The 22,487-nt window shown below is 32.0% G+C and overlaps 4 protein-coding genes across 8 annotated transcripts in view; 3 read left to right on the top strand and 1 right to left on the bottom strand.

The window, feature by feature from the left end:
* The first annotated feature begins 2,175 nt into the window (after positions 1-2,175).
* LOC111619456 (endochitinase-like) lies at positions 2,176-5,057 on the top strand. 3 transcript variants are annotated; one of them, XM_023361166.1, is made up of 2 exons: positions 2,176-2,457; positions 4,410-5,057. In XM_023361166.1, the coding sequence occupies exon 2, from the start codon at positions 4,410-4,412 to the stop codon at positions 4,944-4,946; it is 537 nt and encodes a 178-aa protein (XP_023216934.1). In that variant the 5' UTR covers positions 2,176-2,457; the 3' UTR covers positions 4,947-5,057. The 3 variants fall into 3 exon arrangements, with proteins under 3 accessions (XP_023216934.1, XP_023216936.1, XP_023216935.1); XM_023361168.1 differs by lacking the exon at positions 2,176-2,457 and adding an exon at positions 2,594-2,730; XM_023361167.1 differs by lacking the exon at positions 2,176-2,457 and adding an exon at positions 3,768-3,821.
* A 76-nt stretch (positions 5,058-5,133) lies between these two features.
* Positions 5,134-14,033, bottom strand: LOC111619460 (actin-binding Rho-activating protein-like). 3 transcript variants are annotated; one of them, XM_023361172.1, is made up of 4 exons: positions 13,911-14,030; positions 9,032-9,084; positions 8,606-8,944; positions 5,135-5,585 (listed from the first exon to the last, which is right to left on the bottom strand). In XM_023361172.1, the coding sequence occupies exons 2-4, from the start codon at positions 9,032-9,034 to the stop codon at positions 5,292-5,294; spliced, it is 636 nt and encodes a 211-aa protein (XP_023216940.1). In that variant the 5' UTR covers positions 9,035-9,084; positions 13,911-14,030; the 3' UTR covers positions 5,135-5,291. The 3 variants fall into 3 exon arrangements, with proteins under 3 accessions (XP_023216941.1, XP_023216940.1, XP_023216942.1); XM_023361173.1 differs by lacking the exon at positions 13,911-14,030 and having other exon boundaries at positions 5,134-5,585; XM_023361174.1 differs by lacking the exon at positions 9,032-9,084 and having other exon boundaries at positions 5,137-5,585; positions 13,911-14,033.
* Positions 14,030-22,487, top strand: part of LOC111619446 (pre-mRNA-processing factor 40 homolog A-like) — an 89,404-nt gene continuing 80,946 nt past the window's right edge. The window contains exon 1 of the mRNA XM_023361151.1: positions 14,030-14,127. Within this exon, the coding sequence (XP_023216919.1) occupies positions 14,125-14,127 (3 nt within the window). The 5' untranslated portion in view covers positions 14,030-14,124. The remainder of the gene's footprint in view (positions 14,128-22,487) is intronic.
* LOC111619459 lies at positions 17,399-22,443 on the top strand. The gene is given in 2 exon segments (XM_023361171.1): positions 17,399-19,528; positions 19,530-22,443. Coding segments are annotated over 2 exon segments (4,416 nt in total). The 5' UTR covers positions 17,399-18,026.

Below are 22,487 nucleotides of genomic sequence, written 5' to 3' on the forward strand. Positions count from 1 at the left end.
ATACGTTTCTCCTAACCAAAATATTTATTTATTTTTTTAATAAAACATAATTAATAATATAAAAGTTATTTTTTTAATAACATCTCATAAGACATGGAAATATACACAATTTTTACTTTGTACTAATGTGTCTCTTAGTGTTTCTTAAACATAATATTTTTCGCCGGGAATGTTATATAACTCGTTGCTGGATTTTTAAAAAACAAATATATAAGTAATAACAGCACAATTCTTCACAATTGGCAATTAAAAATTATAACACAGTTACATAATTTCTAAAATTAAAGAGTAAAATATTACATAAAACTAAACATGTTATAAACCATGTTACGCATACATCATGGTAAAGCCCAAGTTCCGTGAACTATATTTTAATTTGACATACGCATTTCGAACGAAAATAAATTATCTTTTCGTTCCTCTTCAATTAAAGTTAGAATTTATAAAATTAAGAATTCGTACAGATAAATAAAAATATAGAAATCGAATACAAAAGATGATTGACTGTTATTCTTTATATATGTTGCAATTTCTAACACCTCTCGATAGTTTAACTTCCTTCCTTCTTTTTCTTCTTCTTCTTTTTTTTTTTTTTTTTTTTTTTGTTTAACAACCTGTGGTGTACTTATGGAGTGACGTGGGTGTTTGATTCTCCCGAGAGGCTTTAGGAATAAAATAATAATAATAATAATAATAATAATAATAATAAATGCTCGACTATCAATCGCTTACTTATACAATGTGACTGTGGGTTATTCTAGAAGAAAAATCGTAATTCGGATATCGAATTTGTTCTCGAAGTTTACCTGTAGATGCATTGGAAACATTAAACGTTTGGCAGGTATATTAGGGACGGTCATTTGTGGGCAACGAGGAGTGAGAGACACTTCATTTTGACTGTACTTTTTAGATCATCCTCCGAGATGATCCCCATAGCAAAATCTTATTTACGCCACTGATAAAAACTAACAATTAATCATTCACTAATCCACAAAATTAAAATTAAATCACATCAATTCAATTCACACATTAAAATTTGAATAATTATGTTCATTTTATGAAAAAAAAAGAAATAAGAACTTACAATAAAGTCGTCAATATCTTCTTTCGTATTACACAGTATTCTATAGCATTNAGTAAATTATAATAAACTACATAATAATGTTGAAGTAATAAACTTTAAAACTTCCACATTTTGATAATTTAGTTTACACATTTATGTGATAAATAAAAATATTGGTTACATTATTTCATCGTGAATTTATGTGTTTCTCCTAACCAAAATATTTATTTATTTTTTTAATAAAACACAAACTTAAAATAATCCAGCAACGAGTTGCTTAACTTTCCGGCGAAAAATATTTGTTTACGAAACACATTGGCAGTTGTGGCGCCATCTGTTATGAGATTTTATTTAAAAAATACCTTTTCTGTTGTTAATTATAATAAAAAAAAAGGTAAAATATTTAACTTTGAAGGCAGAGATAAGATTTGAAAAAGATTGTAAATGTCAATAACGATTAAAATTTTCATTAAGTCCTCACCCCACCCAAGATATGACACATGCTTAGTTTATTCGTATACCCGCAACGCGACACAGGGGCGATCTGCCGAGGGGGTGCCTACCGGAAAACTTTTTACGAAAACTGGTCCCTATTTAGGTGAAGAAAACCAGGAAAACTCTACGTTGGCGAGACACGAACTCGCGACCAACTATCAATGTTATTTAATTAACCTTTGACCAGTTGCCTCAACTCTGCGAACAATACTCGTAACGTAAGGTTATAATTACCCTACGTGAATAAAAATCCAATGTAAAATTTACCAAAATTTCAACAAAAATCTAGTTTTATATTTTAACACAGTCGTTTGTTGCGCTTATACATACATAAAATAAAATTAGATTGTTTTTAGTGTTTTATTTGTATTATTTTAATATTGTACTATATCAACAAGATATATCAAATTTCAAAATGCGATAGATGTATCGCATTTTGATTCCATCCATGTGCTTGTTAATTGTTTTTCTTAATAGATAATTCCGGGAGGAACCGTTCCGAACTCGCAACTACTACGAACAGTTCTAGTTGAAACTACTAACGTAATCTTCATTTTGTACTTTTATGAATATGACTGTTCACGGGAACAGTGAACTCTAAAGTGTTCTGCGAAAAGTCGTATTTAGTTTTGGAAAGTAAATTTGACTAAACACTTGAACATGTTTCACGAGTTAACAAGAGGGAATGAAACAAGAGGGTGTCCAGGTTTCGTGGAAGTCTAGCCTATATTTTATTCAGAATTCTAGAGAATAAGCAAGAAAAATTTCGAGTAAATTAATATAAAAAAAAAAACAACTAAAAACAGAGAGAGACAAATATTCTGTCACTTATATATAAAACTGTTGAGGAACCGTCGAGTCCAGGGGTGACGAACCTTTTTAAGTCTGCGTGCCATATAGTAAGCATACTTACCATAAAGATATTTATGCATGCGTTATTCGAAGTCGAAAAATTCGAATAACGATATTTAAATAAATTAAACGAATATCCTTTAATTAGAATAAATGTAAAAAGCTGATTGGAAAAGGATGATCAGCTTTTATAGGATATTCCTAAATAAATTAGCCAAATGAATAAAAACCGTGTAATTTTAAAATCGTAACAGTAGCGTGCCATCCATGGAAGCTATGGAAGCGCCGCTTTCCTTATAATTTTCTAAAATATAAATACAGTAAATATTATGCGATTATTTTCATATTTTAACGTACTTTGAATTAATTAAAATTAATATTTTATCATAACCGCATTATGTACCTTATTACAAATTTCTATACTACATGTGAAAACAATATAAGATTGCTATTATATGTTCGAATATAAATTCGTATATGCATATTTTCAATGGAAGCGCCGTATTGTCGAATACGGGATAGCTTCCACGGCGAAAATATCTCAATCGTGTAAAGCCAGATTACACGCATTCGCTTTACAGAGCATCAACCTCAGGTAGTTTCCAATAATTCCATCCAGGGCCGGCACAGCTTCCCTATCGTCTAATGTTACCGCACGCCACTAGAACGTAATATATGAATTAGCGTCTAGAATAAAGTGTTACTTTATATTTAAAACAATTGTTTTATATTTACAGTGAATTTTTTTCTAAGAAATATAAATTTTACATTTTTCGCTGTGTCCCAAAATCTAGCACCGGCGCACTCGGCGAATATAATTGCGTTTTTGAACTTAATTAGAAATTTATTTAATATATATATATATATACATTAAAAATACTTCACGAGATAACAAAGAAAAAAATATTGTTCTCACTTTTCTTTCCACCATTTTCTCTCGAGAAAGTACTTTTAAAAATTATCCTGGCGATTCTCAGATAATGGACCCGTTGCCTAGTAGAGCAGCTTTAACATATCTAGATAAGAAAACCAATGACAAAGCCTTTTTCATTTGAAATGAACTAAGACATCGGTTTGCTTATCCAGCTGTATTAATTAAAGTTGCTTAACTAGACAACTCACCAAGCCAATTCCTTACCAGATTTCGTCTTTAATATTTCCAATGCCCCTCTGCTTGTCTGTTGATTCTTTCTTTCTAAATCACATATCACGGACATTCATTTCATTACCTTTAAGTTCTGATTCGATATACATTAGTTATCATTTTATAATTTTATTGAATACAATAGGTTTAGTTTTCCTTATTGTTACAGAGACAGTTTCTTCTGTTTAAATTTTTTAATTTAAAAGTTTGATATCACAACCTCAATAAATTACAAATGCCTTGAGCCAAAATAATTTTTTTCAAAAAGTAAGTTTAGCAGTTGATATTCGAAACTATCCAGAAGACATTTGTGTCATGACATTTTGCCTGATGCAATTTGACGTATTTATTCTCCAACATCATATTTATTCATTTATTTTTTCACCGTGTAGTTTGATATTCACCTATATCTTCCATTACAATCCTCTGTAATTTTAAAATGGTCTATTTTTATTCCTCTGAAACATGAATTTATCGTACAATTTTGCATATTCGCAGCTTTTTGAGATATTTTACAAATGATAATTATTGTAAACATTGTCAGAAATGAATTTAAACGTGAAACGCCATATAAGAGACAAATGAATTATTTTTTTTCTTTTAGAATTCTGCCAAATCACAGTTTTATAAGAATTTCTTTAATAATTTTCTTTAAGATGCTAAGATAATAATATAAAATTCCAGATATTTTAAACGTTTATTAAAAATTTTCTTTTGAATTCAGTCATAAGAATTAATATTGAAAAATTGAAATTAGTATTATATAAAAATAATGGATTAATTTCGAATATCTAATTAGCCTATTTTCAATTTTATTTGAATTTATATTATTTTAATGAATTTTTTTTTATTTAGATGGATTTCATCAAAGAACATAAATATGGTGGTGGTATGATTTGGGCTATAGACATGGATGATTTTCAAGCTGTATGTGGTGAAAAAAATGCGCTTCTCAAAGTTATGAATGAACGCCTCAGAGGATATCAAGTGCCAACACCTTCAACTACTACAACCACTCCTCCTTCAACAACTGTAACATCAGGAGCATCACAGGAAGTCTTTAAAACTACTAAGGAAGTTTCTATTGCTACTGACAGCAAATTAAAAACAGAATCAACAGAACCAAGTAATTCAACACCATTCACACAATCAACTTTTGCTCAACCATCTACAGCATCACCCGGTACAGTAAACTGTGAAAATGAATCAAATACATATTTTCGTCATGAGGAAGACTGTTCTAAATATTATCGTTGCAACCACGGAGAAGCATATATACTGAGTTGTCAAGGGGGAACTTATTGGAATCAAGATAAATTAAATTGTGATTGGCCAGAGAACGTTCCCGAATGTAAAGCTGGGGAAAGACGTAACATTCCAATATTTTCGTAATGATTTGTTTCTCTTCAGAAATGATAATCTAAGTTTTTAAATTTGGTTATGTAAAATCATTATATCTGAGAAATTTGTAAACAAATCTGTCATTAAAATTGAAATTAAAAATTACTGGATATAAACAAATTGAGTAAATCAGCTAAAACATAGTTCGATATTTATTTTAAAAATATATTGCCAAATTTTCAATATACAATATTAATATAAGCAAAAATATAACTCTATTGCTCACATAAATAAAAAAAATTAAAGCTTTCTCTTTCTTCAATAAAATTTTTAACAAACCTTTTAACAACTGTATTATGTCATTAATTTGACAAGAATACTGTATAGTGTTATAATCTATTTACGAGAATTAAATTTTGTAACATCCAAAAATGCAACATCTTCCTCTTCGTCTTCGTAACGTTTTTCTGTATCATCATCTTCCTCTTCAACTTCTTCGCAACGTTTTCTTGTGGGAACAGGACCTTGAATTCCAAATATTTCATGTAATTCTTCAATGGTCTTGATCAATGTTATAACTACATGATCATCTCTTCTCTGAAATAACATCTCTCCTTCAAAAGTAAGAAGACCATGTTTCCTTGCTCTCATCAATATACCTACTACTTTATTTGAAATTCTAGTGTACATCTATTAATAAAAACAAAGAAAAATTGATATAATTATTAATAAATATAATTACATTTAAAAACACATTACTTCTTTCAGAGAGTTTATGATTTAAAATATAACAAATTATTTTCATTTTAATCTCAGTAGCTATTTTCTATAAAATACAGAAAATATTACTCATTGACATTATATTACAGTCAAACACCGTTATTACATTATCGGTTCAAATGAATTCTGCGATAATGAGAATTAGATTTGCAATCCCGTGAACGAGAATAAGACTATTTAATTCGGTTAACCCATAACTGTAAAAATCTCAATTTACTTATGTAAATATATTAATATATAAACGTTGCAATAGCCCGATGTATTATTAATCTTCCAATCAATAACCAAATTAATCGGGAAACATTATACTACAATTAAGATTTAGAAATTAAGTGATTAGAAATTAAAAGTAGACATTAGGCACCATCTCTTATCGAAGGCAGAAACTATAATTTTAATATAATTTAGAATAGTGGGATGGTCATATCTAAAGTTTAAATATGTCTGAAGCGTAACTGGTCAGAGCACCGCACGGTTAGCTAAGGTTGAGTTTGATTCCCGCTCTGGACCGATTCATGTCTACCAGACTATTCTAATGCTTACAAATCTATATATGTAGCTATTTTTAATTTGACGTTCTTTCTAAGAAAAAATGTTTTCATTTTTGAAATTAATTTTATTACTTAAAAAAAATCCCAATTCAAATTGTAACTCTAATCTATAATAAAAACTTAATTAAACTTGTTAATCAGAAAAAATATCCTTTCAGAATCGCTGAATTATTAAATTTATTTATCCCGTTGTTATTAATTAATCCACAACAGTAAAACTATATGGCTTCAAAAAGGAGAAAAATCGGTTATTTATTATTCATTAATAAAATTCTGTAATCCTTTATAAAAGTATTAATTTAGTGAAGTTGTCTCTTAAATAATTCCCTGAACTTCATAAAATACTAATAAACTGAAAGAAAATTTAATCGGAAATGAATATTTTTCTTATGCAATCAAAAATTTTTTAAATGAGAATTGGATGATGATTAATGGTACCATTTAAATTATAATTATTTATATTTTTGTGCACTTTCTTTTCATTCTTAGACTAGTTCATTAACACCCACTCTCCATTAGTTTTATTCATATATGGCAATGCAACACATGGGCAATCTGCCGAGTTGAAAATGCCTCCCATGAGGTGTTACGGGAAACTGGCCCCCATTTATGTGTTACTAACATGAAGAAAACCAGAAAAATTCCACGTGGCCAGCCCGCTGGCGAGGCACAAACCCTCGATCAACCAGCAATGTTGAGTGGTTTTATCCATTCGGTCATTGGCGAGCATTTTTTTTTAATGGACGTTAGATTATTAAGAATATTAGATTGCTTCTGCAAATTCATAATATTGTGTACCTAACGCAGCGTTTCTAAAATCGCAAAATGTTTTAAAATTTAAACATATAACTGATTTATATTATATCAATACTAGGAGCTCAGACCGATTATCTTCAGAGCATTTTTCAACACTTTCGAGTTTCATTTTAAAATTCTTTGCATAAACTACTACAGTAATATTAATTTTAAGGACTTTAAGATTTTTATTTTGAAAAAATGTTCTAAGTTAACATGCAATTTTCAGAAAAATAAGCATTGTAGGAACATAAAAATAAAAGAATAAAATACATAGTGCGAACACAACTTATTCGCTCTAATTTTGAGTGATTTTAAAATAATGAAGAAGAGCAATAATTTTTTTAAATTAATTTTTTACGCGTGTAAGAAAAGCAAAGCGCTATTACACTAAAAATTAATTCACTGGGTTTATGAGGTTTAAAAATCCGCATATGAAGTTACTCTTTAACTCTAGAAATGAAAAAAAAAATCAGTAAATAGCACTTATACAGTAAAAATATAAATAATATACAAGTAACATTTCAGTTGGCTTTTTACAAAATTTTTTTTATACAGTAGGCTATATTAAGTTTTCGATATAAATTTTACTTATTTATATCAATAAATTAATTTGATATTTGCGTTGATTGAATAAAAAATCGAAAAGGTGTGTGATGAAAATGTAATTATAACAGAAAAGCCAATAAGGTTCATAGTTATTTATAGCAAATTAATTGATAATAAAGATCAGAATCTTATATTGAATAAATTAGTTCTTTATATTTAATATAAATCGAAAAATAGTTTAAAATGATTATGCTTTTCAGGACAAATCTAAAATTTTAATGTATTCCTACGCTGTGCGAATTCTCCTTTAAGGGCACTTTTCCTTAATGTGACTCCAACTCCTAGTTATTCAAGCCAACATATAAAGTCAATATTTCAGTACTTTGTTTTTTATATACCATAATGGATAATTTGCTTTAATATTCTTATTGTCAACAATCTATCTTTGTTTAAACTGTAAAAGAAAAGGTAAATTAATACAAATTTTTTGAAGAGTCAGAAATCTACATGCATTTGGATACAAAATGCTAAGGACAGGCATTACTCCATTGTTTCTGAAACTGCACATTCCAGCGAACTCCGTTGAGTGAAAATTTTATTATTATTTATATATCTTTTTAAAATGTTTTTAAAAATAATTTCATTTTAAAAATTTTAATTTAAATGATTTTATATACAGCAAAGTCACATACTGTACAACGCAGGGGATACGTTCCGCATTACAGATCATGTTATTGAGACATACATTATCAAAGTTTAAACCTAGGCCTAGAAGTTGAAGAAACATATACCTCTGGACACAGAATTTTGTATGAGTACCAGTCGCAATTTTTTTTGTAACGTTACAGGAGAGCGCATTATATGAGAATTCACTGTACTCGGAGGAATCCATGGACCACACTTGAGAAATAGTTCATTACCCAAATTATCTTGGATACCCAGATACGAAATTTTCTAGTGTTCAAAACTACAGATGATTAATTTTCCTATGTATCATGATTTGTGGGATATACTGTATTTAAATAAAATTCTAACCTCAAATAATTCTCCAAAACTTATGACTGTTTTTCCGTCTGGAAGAGGATGTCCATATTGGTATATTAAATCACAGAGTAGTTGAACTTCACCGCTAATCAATTGACCAGCTTGAATTCCACGCTTTTCTGTTTTTGAGCCTTCAATTGGACGGCCATAACGAGGATCATTTTTGTCCCAAACAGGGCGCTCGGTAGTATCAGCCCATTCAGAAAATGGATTTATCTTTTGCTTTGCTTTATGTTCCTCAGCTTTCTTTTGAAATGCAGCTACTCTGGTAGCTAAACTGTCATTTCCAATTATCTTGATAGGCTTCTTTGCACCATCTGCCATCTTTACCTGATTAAAAATGATTGATTTTATTAAATTCGTTTTAAAATTAAATCATGTTTGTTTTTCTATGTAAAAATTATTCATAGCACTTACCATTTGCCACTATAGGCAGATATTTGTAATGCAAGTTTTCAACCAGCCTCATGCTTTGTTAGTAAAAAAATAAATATGTTAGTATGGCATTAGTTCATCATCATATTCATATTTAAAAGTTTTAATTTTAAAAAAATATAAAATGTTCATAAATAACAGAGTATATTATCAAAATTTATGTGAATTATTGATTTTATATGAAAAATGATGTGCGAATTATTTTTTCAATATATAAAAAAAATTCATAAACAATTTAATCTTATTTAAAATACAGTGGGTGATTGGTTAACGAACAAATCGGATAACGAAGACTTTCACGAAAGATTTTTACGATCGGACAACAAACACTTCACTGAACAAACAAGAAGCAGCAACGTAAAATAACGAATATCAATTGGTCTTCCTTTGTCTTCAGGCAACAATTCGAAACTTTTTGGAGCGCGGGAGACATCTACATTGACGTTCTACCCAGTATATACTGATCGGATAGTATTCCCCCAAACTTTGAAACTCTCCCTTGTAATTCCAGCCTTTTATATTTCTGACAGAAACAATTCTTTTACGTTTTCTTCTAAAAATGCAGATTTATGCCGATATCTGCTATTAAAGATCTTTTGAAAAAGTGATGTCAGAACAACGGTCTTAAAATGTCATCCAAACCAGGTTGAGGTTAATAGGCCCAGGGATCTCTACAATTACAATGCTATTAATTACTTCTGAAAAATCATGAAGAGAGAAAAGCAATCGACATTAGACAGATTCTTTAACCCCAAAAACAGAAAAAACATGACTAATAAAAATGCAAGACTGTGTATATATGTATTTTTATTATTACATATGAATAAACATAGTAAGAAAGTATATATTATTTTTTTTGGGGTCTCCAGAATGAATTAATCAAATTCTCATAGAAACCAATGGTAAATCGATAATCGGTTAACGAACAATTCGGATAGCGAACAAAGTCTTGGAGCGGATTATGTTCGTTAACCGATCACCCACTGTATAAGACAATGATTACAGAATATACTTTGCTGATATACGTCGTATTAAGATCGTTCAAAAATACCATTACTAACTATTCTGTGATGTGCTACGAGGGCTTCAGAATATGCATATAAACCTAATGTTTGATAGTAAATCAGCTTTATTTTCAATGATAAATGTCAGATGCTAATGTTTCCACTTTATTGTTCATTGAAATTTAAAAGAAAATGTATACTTTGTGTCAAAAAAAGCAAAAATTTGTAGCATAATCAAAAATAAATCAAACTTTTGACAGGTTTCATTATACAAGATAGAAATTATTATACCATACTATCTTAAGCCCTTCTGCATCTATATCCTTCATTAATTGCACCTACTCTGCTGCTTATTGGAAACTGCAATCCTTCAACTTTTCTTTCAATTTAGGGAAGTTCATAAAGCAAAATTAAGGGAGCAAGTAGATTGGAAAAGCATTATACCCTTTTTTGGTCAGATATTCTCTGATCAGGAATGACTAATAGAAGCCAAGATGAAAGTTACAGGAACTAGAGTTCTTATAAACATCACAAAAAATGGCTTACAGTAGTGATTTGACAAATGATAATGTTATGACAAATGATACTAACAGTATTGTCCGGCTTCAGAAGTTTTATTTTAAAGGTAGTTCTCTGTAAATACTTGTGCTATTAACATAATAAAAGCTTTATTAAAAGTTTGGTTTATTTTTGACTCTACCATGTATCCATGTTAAAACAAGCCACATCAAATTTTGTTAGAAACTAGGCAAATATGTAACAAAAACTTTATACAGTAATTGTTCAAGTAAATGTATAATGATGAACACTTTGTTGCATTGTTGTGTAATTGTCAATGCTACTTCAAAGGATTCTCTTGACGATGACAAGACAATTGAAGTTGTCAGTAATAACATGTGAACTAGAAAACAAAAAAACATTGAAGAAGAGTAACATGTACTGTACTCTAGTTTGGAAGATGAAAGAAATCTTACATGACAACTGATGACAGATAATTATATAATTTTTAATAATTCATGAACAGATAATACACATATAGCTAGTTATGAAGAAATATATCTCAATATTGTACTGAGTTTATATAAACATAGACAATGATTTTCAATGGAAGATACTATGCAATCCTGAACAAAAAAATGTCAGAACACATGATATTTTTAAGTCTTTGTTCCACAGATGCTCAATGAAGACTTAGCAGAATAAATACCAGATAAGCAAAAATTTTAATTATAGCTGCTGATAGAAAAAAGAAGCAGTGAGGATGAACATAGTGTACATAGTATTTCCTATTAACCCACAAAGTAACATTTAACTATATAGAAATCTCCAAGATTACACAAGATCACAGAAATAAAAATATCATCAAGACAGGTTGAAAGGGGTAGATAATGCTGAAAATTTTTTTCAATTAAAAAAAAGGAATTGTGCATAAATAATTCTTATTAAAGATCAAAAGAAAATGAAAACTAATATGTACTGTATGAATGATATAAGAACAAAGCAATTTTTTTACTAGCAGTTAATGTAAAAACAAATGTTTTCAATCATTTTTAGTAATTTCATATCATAGATAGTGTGTCACCAAGAGTGTTAAATATTTAAGATTAAATAACAAAAAATTAGATAATCTACAAAAATAAATCAATTTTTAACAATTAAAAGAAATTCAGTCTAGCTTTAATATCATTATACTTGATTCTAATAATTAAATAAATAATATTTACCAAGAAAATTCACTGTTAATCATAAAGTAAAAAATAATCTAAATATATAAAATTACTTGTCCTGACTGACTGAGTGATTGACTAACATTCATCATTGCCCGTAGCAAACCACTGAACCTAGAGGTGAAATTTTGTACACAGTTAGGGTATGTCAAGAAAATGAACACAAAAATTTTTTGAAGTTTCCCTGCGGGAGAATTTCGAAAAATTAAAGGGAGAGGATTAAGGCTTAACTTGAAGAATGGCTTCTATTGTACTATTTTAGATGCAATTTTTTGTTTAGAACTACATTTAGTCTTCATTGAGTACTTAGGTGTCATAGGTGTATTAAATTGATAACATTTCAGACATTGTTATAAATATTAAATTAGGTGTATTAAATTGATAACATTTCAGACATTGTTATAAATATTTTTATATATTTCGATTTTTAACCAAATATTTAAACCATTTTAAATTCAAATTTGTTATTGCATATTGGTTCGATTATAGAACGATTGTAGACATTCCAGAAAATTGATCAAATTGAAAATAGTTTGTTTGATTCTCATCATTCTCAGCGGTAGATGTTATATAACAACGGTGGGCAACCCCCGGCCCGCGGGCCAGCTACGGCCCGCGAAGAGTTTCTATCCGGCCCGCGAGATGTTTAGAAGAAATTATAAATAAATATTTTTTCGATGTAATTCGTCTAGTTTAAATTGAATATTATTTTCTGAAGTGTTGCGGCAGCAATGACAGGAAAAATTAAGGGAGTCATTTCCTTATTCAAACAAAAAATGGGAAAACAGAATTTTTCTAAATTATTTATATATAATCGCGTCAACAAAATCTATGTGCAAAAGCTATGCAATTAGAAAATGTAATGTCTGTCGTATCCAACTACATAGTGATGTTTTTATTGTGTTTAAAGTCACTTAAATTTTACAAATAGGTGAGCCGTTCACAGCCCGGCACACGCATTTGTAAAATCTAAGTGACTCATACAACATGGAATTCATATAAAACGGAATAATCAACAGTGTTATAGGGGGGTCGACTGTAGTAATTAATTTCTTTTTATTTATTTATTTATTTATTTCATATTTGCAGACTAAAAATTTACAGGTCACAAGGTGTCAATTAACTACTATGGCCCGCGGAAAAAACGTAAAATTTATTCTGGCCCATGTTATAAAAAAGGTTGCCCACCCTTGTTATATAACAATTACTATGGTTGTTGAAATACTGAATATCAATGGAGTTTGCTTGCAAAATCCGCACATGCAAAGTTGCGGGTAACAGCTATAAAATTCACTTTAAAAGGCAACAAAAATCTGCATTATATATTATTATAATAAAAAATTACAAATACTTTAAAACAACTGTATTCATCAAAACACATCAACTGATTTTTAAAAAGTTAAGTTTGAATAATATGATTTAAATACTTTCATTCAATATTTACGTATTTAAATTAATGCTTTTCCAATTAAAGTATTTAAAGCAGGAATAGAATGTAGAAAATAAAAAAAAACAGTTTACGGAATTATTCAAAGTACAGCCAGAATCAGATATAAAACACCATCTAGTACAAGATCTGAAAATAGATAACACATTAAATTTAGCCTTTAAGTCTACCATTAATTCTTACTACTGTATTATTTAATAATAATACAGAAGCTTAATGTAGGTCTTATACAGTTACAATATTATATAACTTGCATACATATAAAATGCATTAATAAAATTTCTTGGTTTATTATTATTAGTTGAAATCCTCTTCAAAGGCCTATATTTCTCTCGAGCTGTCAACGTGTCATATAATTTACAGGTAGTATACTAACAATTCTGCATTCAAATACAATGTAAATGAATATACAAAAATAATTTAAAGTATAAATTTTCATAATTTTCCGAACATTAGCAAAGTTATGAAGATTCGTCGTCATTGAGAGTCATTTTAGTGTAGATTTTTAGTGTAAAATAATATTTTTTTCAAAAATTATTTGCATTTAACTCCATAGAATATATAGAGCAGAACTCAGGCTTAATTAACTTCATGCTAGTATTAAACAAATTTAAATGTTATTTATTCAGCTTTAACATTACTATTAATACATTCCATAACACATTTAATCCAATTTTACTCACTGTTTTTTCTGCGGATAAGTTAAAACGTAGAAAAATACGAAAATTTGTAATGGACGGCAGACGATAAAATTAACATCTCCTGGATAAATTTTCACGAATCGCTCCCCCTGTCGTTCGTTATTAGAACTAAGCATTTAGTAGAACAAATGTGGTTATAGCATAGTGTTTTATAGAAGAATGAACGTGTAATACTATTTTTTTTTTTCATTAGAAAATGGTAAGATCTATTTGCTCTATTTCTTTTATAGTAACAATGAGATATATTCTTGTGTTAAAGTAGATAAACATATACAAACATAACGTATTTTCTATAATTTGAAATGTATTATGTAAGCCTAAATTGCATACAACAAAAATGTTTTAAGTTTTCTTTCAAATCACTTTCCATTATATTCTGAATATTCAATTCTCATTTCTTTTTCACATTTTTAAATTAATTACATTCAAAATTGCTTGTACTAATTAATTTATAATTAAGTCCTTTATATTTATTTTTTTATTAACTTTGCAAGAGAATTTTCATGTTTTGAGTTTATGAAATGAATTTATTAGGAAAGGAATGGAAGAAAAATATATTCATTGTTAGACCTGTTACAAACCCTGGTGAATACATCTGTTCAACTTTCAAATGTATTTTATCATATTTGATCTCATTAATAATTAAAGATGGGAATTAAATCTGTGTAAGAAATTATTATGAAAAAATTGGAAGTGTTATCAGTATTCTGGGTTTAATATAACAAAGAATTTCGTAAATATATAAATAAATATATAGTACAAAGTGGAGAAATGCATACTGCTTATTGATCATTGTACAACTTTCAGGATTGATAAATATTGAAAGGCCAAATTTGCTATTGATTTAAATAAGTTTATGAATTATTTTAAGCTTTTCTCAATAAATATAAATTTCTTGGAAATTAAATTTACCCATTTTAACAAACAACATGATATAATTAGCATTAAAATAAACAAAACACCATGTTTTTATTAAAATGTTGTTTTTTTGTAATTAAAACTGTTCATTAGATAGTTTATGCAATGCAAGATAAACTTTATCATTTCTCTTATGTTAATCTTTGTAAAACCATTATTATTATTATTATTATTAAGTGTGTGACATTACAACCCCCAAAGATACAAAGACAACTCTGGCTCGAATAACTTCGTGTACCTACATCCCTCGGCCCATTTCACTGTTAGAATGATGTGTGGTGAAGGTCCCTAAAGTTTGATATTAATCAAGTTTGACTATTGGATCACCTCGGTGATTGCCTTGTTAATGAGTTTCAGGCAGCCTGTCACAAAATATATAGAACGCTCCTTGGCAATATGAGCAATAGTCTGCATAGCTCCAGATGGCAGAGTGGTGATGGCAATATTGACCATTTACGTAAGAGGAATGCACGTCTCCTTTGAGTCGTCCAGAATCTATTAATTTGTGTCCAATATTTTCTTGTTAGTTCTAAACCAGGATGTTTGATAGTGGTATCTGCTACCAAATGTTTATTTGTAGTATGAGGCCCATTTTCATCTCCACTCCTCCTGTAGGGAGATGTCATTGTGGGCTAATTTATTTAATCTGTTCCAAAAATGTTTCTGGATTTCAGTTAGTCCAGGGAATGATTTCATAAGTCATTATATATGGGTAATGTTGTAAAGTACTATATTATTTTTCCGACTTTCCAACGATTATCGACACTACTGTGTGCCGGAAATAGCCGTTCCCTAACGGGTACTTTACGCGGATTCGCGTTAGTGTGCCAGGCCTGGACTTTAAGCGTGCACCGAGTTAAATAATGACAAAGTTTGTCAATAACAAAATCAAATATTTAATTAAACTTCTATTAATAAATTCTATACAGTATTTAGTAAAAATCAAACAATAATTTATTCAATGAAACTCAACAAGAATCAATCCGACAAACTCAAATCAATCTATTTCTAACTTAATTCTATTCCCCTTTGGAATTCGACAAAATCAAAGAATTAACTTATAAACAATAATTCTTATAAATTAAAGATCCTAATCGTCACCTCAATATACTAGGAACCTATTTCCTCAAACTCTCAAGACTTTCTATAATCGTCGATCCACAAATCGAATAACTTCAAAATCCTATCGGACACCTCTCTCGTTCACTGCTACGAAGCTCACCAAAGCTCGTTGCTATCAGGAATTCACCTCGTTCGTTTTCACTTGAGTTAGAGGCTTTATAGTGTGAGGTGACGTCACAATTCTGAATGAGCTCACTCTCCTCATTTACATACTTATCTGTAACATTAAATTTTTCTTGTTTATCTGGCAGATTATTTTCCGACAATACTTCGCTAACCTTTTACATTATTCTTTTTAACAATTATCGGGATGCTTTATTCTTTTAAGGTTTAGCGATTCCTAACTGGGTTGTGGGGTCTTCCCCCCCTTTTTCTCGGTGCGGACTTACTTTTTTCCGCTTGGGAAGCGCAAGTGTGCGCGAGTTTTCTACGGCGCTTTTCTTTCGTTGGTGAGTTGGTTTTTCTTCTATTTTTAAGTTACTAAGGTGAATGGTGAGGAAACTTCGTCCTAACAAAACATAAGCCCCAAACAAAAATAGAATAAGCAAAATAAAAGTAAATAAAAATAACGTTCGGACTTGGTTCCTTACAATGTATGGTTAATGAGAATATTTAGCAATATGATTTTGAATCTACATTTTCTCATGATATCTGGTGGGCTATTTGCAAGTTTTGGAAGCCAAGATAAAGGTGTGGATCTTATAGTTACAGTAATTGTTATCATAGTATTATTTAACATTGTGTCCACCAGATGTATATGATTACTATGATACCAAACTGGAGCTCAATATTCAGCTGAGGAATAATAGACCAAAGCCAATGAAGCATTGTTTAGGGTATGGACATTGCAGTTCTATGTCATTCCAACCAATCTATATATATAAAAATGAATGTATGTCTGTGTGTCTGTCTTATGTCTATTATGCATTACCACATTGTTTATCCGATTGCCATGAAACTTTGGGAAGTTGTTTAATATACTCTCGCGCAGGTTTTTGGCATAGTACGATTGCTATAAAACTTAGGAAAGTTTTTTAATACACTCCCGCGAAGGTTTCTGGCATAGTACATTTAACCCACGATAGATGGCACGCGTTTATACGAGTGCATCGAGACAGTGTGTTCGATCGATTTCAAATTGTGAAGACCATTTCCCCCTATTTCAAAAAATATCTTTATATATGCATTTGTGAACTGTTATTTACGATATTTGTAATAATTTTTGTTTAATCACTTTATTTTAACTTTTTTTGCTAATTATGTATTTGCTCGAGCTTTGTTAAAACCTTAACTGTATCCCGAACAACAACCGAAATCGTAGGAGGAAATTTGCCTATTTTTCCGATCTAGGAATCCCCCTTTTCCAAATTTTAATATAGACTCAAAATAATTTAAAAAGACAAATTACAATAAAACGGTTTATTATCCAACTATCAGAAATTTCACGACATGCCAAGGAAGAAAGGAAGGAGCAATTAAATAATTAAAATTGTAAAGGATTAAAATATATATATATATAAATGAGGAATATCACAGTTCTCCCCCTTTTGTTTTTGGTGTTGAGTGTCGCAATGAGGCTCGGACCTCTACAATGTTTACATATTAAACGAAGAACTTAGTCAAAGCAATCAATGAATAATGATTGAGAACTATCCCAAAGCAAAGATGAGTCACGTCAACGCGATGATGATTCTGTGAAGGTTCGAATGTCATTACCAAATAATAAAACACCATGTCAGCTACGATGACGCACTGCCAATAAATCATCACCCGATGACCACACTGCAAATAAATCATCACCCAATGACGAATTTTCTCATGCCAGAAGGGTTTAAAAAGAGAGCTTCAACCAGAGAAAGGAGCAGAAAAAGAAGTGGAGAAAAGAGAGAAAGTCACAGAGAGCGAGAGAGAGAAAGAGAACGGACGAGCATCAGACCAGACGAGCACCAGAGCGAGAGTAGCTCAAGAGAAGACGAATAGTGAGTTGAATCAATTTCAATTTTCATAATCTTTCAAATACCATTTTTCTCAGCGAATTTGCGAGCATCGTCGACAGTTATGCCCCCCAAACGTCAATCGATTGGTCGATCTACATCTCAAGCACGAAAGAAAAAGGCATTACGAGCTTCAGAAACAGACGAGGAACGGGAAGCAAGATTAGAAGCCTATCGAGTACGCACTGCTGAAGCCCGTTCTTTTCAAACGAACGAGCAACGAGAATCAAGATTGGAAGCCGATCGAGTACGCGCTGCTCAAGCCCGCTCGAATGAAACAATTGACCAACAGGGAGTAAGACTGGGAACCAATCGAGAACGCAATGTTCGATCCAGGCGGACACTGCACGCTGATTTGAATCTTGCTGCGTTCCATTACGATGCTGATTATGATTACAGTCTCCATCGAAGTGTCGTTATTGAAAAGATGGACAATTTATGCAAATTTTGCCGTGCATTGAAATTCAAGAATGAAACACCAGGAATGTGCTGCGCAGGTGGAAAAGTGAAATTGCCAGAATTGCATTTACCACCTGAACCATTATCAACGTTGGTATCAGGTGACACAAGCCAGTCGAAACATTTCTTGGCAAACATACGCAAATACAATTCATGTTTTCAAATGACATCGTTTGGTGCAACAGAAATCATACGTGACAATTATATGCCAACGTTCAAAGTGCAAGGGCAAATTTATCATCGTACTGGATCACTTCTACCACTGCCAGATGCAGATCACAAATTTCTCCAAATTTATTTCATGGGATCCAGTGATGAACAAGTTGATCAACATTGTCGATTCAATACCGGCACTAATCGAGAAATTGTTGCTTCATTACAAAATTTATTCGATCAACATAACGAATTAGTTCGACTGTTCAAGACGGCCCTTGAGCGAATGCCAGCTGATGATTATGTACTTGTCATTAGAGCTGACAAAACACCAGCTGGCCAACATGAAAGACAATACAATGCACCAACAATTAATGAAGTGGCGATCGTCATAGTTGGCGAAGAATTTAACTCGCGTGATATAGTTCTTCATCGCAGAGATGGTAATGTTCAGCGAGTCTCCGAAACTCATCGCTCATACGATGCATTGCAATATCCAATTTTATTCTGGCAAGGAGAAGATGGATATCATTTTAACATCAAAATGAGAAATCCACAAACAGATGAGGACACCAATAAGAAGGTCAGTGCCATGAATTACTATTCATATCGATTGATGATTCGTGAGAACACAGACAACCACATTTTGAAATGTCGGAAATTATTCCATCAATACATTGTCGATATGTATGCAAAAATCGAGACCGAACGACTTCTTTTCATTCGATTGAATCAAACCAAGCTGTGCTCTGAAGAATATATTCATTTACGCGATGCAATTGCTACTGATGGCAATCCCAATGAACTAGGGAAAATGGTCATATTGCCTGCTACATTCACAAGAAGCCCACGGCACATGCATGAATACGCACAAGATGCAATGACTTATGTTCGCGCATACGGCCGTCCGGATTTATTCATAACATTTACATGCAATCCTACGTGGGAAGAAATAGTCTTCGGATCGCCATGACATCATTGCACGTGTGTTCAAACAAAAATTGAAATCTATGATGGATTTCATTGTCAAACATCATGTTTTTGGGGAGACACGCTGTTGGATGTATTCCATTGAATGGCAGAAACAAGGATTACCACATGCACATATTTTGATTTGGTTGATCGACAAAATTACACCAGACAAAATTGATGAAGTCATCTCAGCAGAAATACCAGATGTCGACATTGATCCAGGCTTATTCGAAGTTGTTACCAACAACCTGATTCATGGTCCATGCGGCGCGATCAACAACAATTCTCGGTGCATGAAGGATGGAAAATGCACGAAACGCTATCCACGACACTTACACGCCGAAACTATCACTGGAAATGATGGATATCCACAATATCGTCGACGATCAACTGAAGATGGTGGCAAATTCATCACTTTAAAAGTATGCAACAATGACATTGAAGTCGATAATCATTGGGTTGTGCCGTATTCACCATTACTCTCAAAGACGTTCAAAGCACACATCAATGTCGAGTATTGTAATTCAGTGAAATCGATCAAATACATTTGCAAATATGTCAACAAAGGAAGCGATATGGCAGTTTTTGGAGTGGGAAATGCATCTGCACCAATCAATGAAATCGATCGATATGAATTGGGACGCTACATTAGTACCAATGAAGCAGTTTGGCGTATTTTCTCATTTCCAATTCATGAACGTCATCCAACAGTTGTTCATTTGGCAGTACATCTTGAAAATGGGCAGCGCGTGTATTTTACAACGGAAAACGTACATGCAAGAGCATTATCGCCACCGAAAACAATGTTAACTGCGTTCTTCTCATTGTGCACAGATGATTTGTTCGCAAAAACGCTACTTTACTCAGAAGTGCCAAAATACTACACATGGAATGCATCAGCAAAAAAGTTTCAACGTCGTAAACAGGGGAAACCAGTTGAAAGACATCCGAATTTATATTCATCCGACGTGTTAGGCCGTCTTTATACGGTTCATCCAAACAATCAAGAATGTTTTTACTTGCGATTACTGTTACTTAACGTACGTGGACCGAAATCCTTCCAAGAACTGAGAAGAGTGAATGGTGAAGTATGTGCGACCTATCGAGAAGCTTGCCAAGAATTAAATCTTCTTGAAAACGATGCACAGTGGGACACAACACTCGCTGATGCATCGAATACTGCTCAACCACAGCAAATACGCACGTTATTTGCGATAATATTGACGTGTTTCCCATCCAATCCGAAAGATCTTTGGGAAAAATACAAAGATTACATGAGTGAAGACATCCTACGTCGTTTGCAAGCAACGAATCAGAATCCAGACATGCAATTCACACCACACGTGTATAATGAGGCGTTGGTTTCGATCGAGGATATATGTTTGACAATCGTTAACAAAGGATTGGGGCAGTTGGGAATGTGTGCACCGAATCGATCTGCAAGTGACGCATATGATCGTGATTTGCAACGTGAAACACACTTCAATGTCGATGATTTGGGTACATTTCTTGAAACGAATCTTCCGAAATTGGTTTCAGAACAACGCATTGTATATGACACAATAATGCAAGCAATTAAAAATCAAGGGGGCGGATTGTACTTCATAGATGCGCCCGGAGGTACAGGCAAGACTTTTCTCATTTCACTAATTTTGGCAACCGTTCGATCACGGAATAAAATTGCACTGGCAATTGCATCATCTGGAATTGCGGCAACACTTTTGGATGGTGGTCGAACAGCGCATTCAGCACTGAAATTGCCATTGAATTTGCAAACCACTGAGACGCCAACATGCAATATCACCAAAAATTCCGGAATGGGCAAAGTTCTCCAAACATGTAAACTTATCATATGGGACGAATGCACAATGGCTCACAAAAAAGCATTGGAAGCGCTTGATCGTACACTGAAAGATTTGAGGGGAAATGAACAGCCCTTCGGTGGAGCACTCATTTTATTGTCTGGTGATTTTCGACAAACTCTGCCAGTTATACCACGTTCAACACCCGCTGATGAACTTAATGCATGTCTGAAATCATCAGTTCTATGGCGACATGTAAAGAAATTGACTTTGAAAACCAATATGCGTGTTGAATTACAAAATGATGTATCCGCGGAACGTTTCGCAAAACAATTGCTGGATATTGGGAATGGGAAGATGGCAATAGACAGATCTACACAATGTATCACATTGCCAACAAATTTTTGTAAGATGACATCAACCAAAGGTGAATTGATTCAAAAGGTTTTCCCAAATATCGCGCGGAATTACAAAAATCATCAGTGGCTCAGTACACGTGCTATATTAGCAGCTAAGAACAAAGATGTCAATGACATCAATTTCAGCATTCAAAACAGAATACCAGGCGAAGCGACAACGTATAAGTCCATCGATACTGTTATGAATCAAGACGAAGTTGTCAATTACCCAACGGAATTCTTGAATTCACTAGATTTGCCAGGAATGCCACCACACATTTTAACATTGAAGACTGGCGTGCCTATCATTCTTCTTCGTAACATCAATCCACCACGACTTTGCAACGGTACAAGACTTTCGGTGAAAAAGATGATGAACAATGTCATCGAAGCTACAATTTTGAATGGGAAATTCAAGGGGGGAGATGTACTGTTGCCACGTGTTCCAATGATCCCAACAGATATGCCATTCGAATTCAAACGTTTGCAGTTTCCGGTGTGAATCGCTTTTGCAATGACCATCAACAAAGCACAAGGACAATCGCTGCAAGTGTGTGGGCTAGATTTAGAGAATCCGTGCTTCTCACATGGACAACTGTATGTGGCCAGCTCACGCGTCGGAAAACCTTCTGATTTATTTGTGTACGCACCAGAGGGAAAAACAAAAAATATCGTGTATCCACAAGCACTCCAGTAAATAAACGACGCTTGAAACAACACTTTGAAATGTTTTCCCGATGA

Source organism: Centruroides sculpturatus, unplaced genomic scaffold (assembly GCF_000671375.1).
Source record: "Centruroides sculpturatus isolate CEXI.00-Female unplaced genomic scaffold, Cexi_2.0 scaffold107, whole genome shotgun sequence".
NCBI lineage: Eukaryota > Metazoa > Arthropoda > Arachnida > Scorpiones > Buthidae > Centruroides > Centruroides sculpturatus.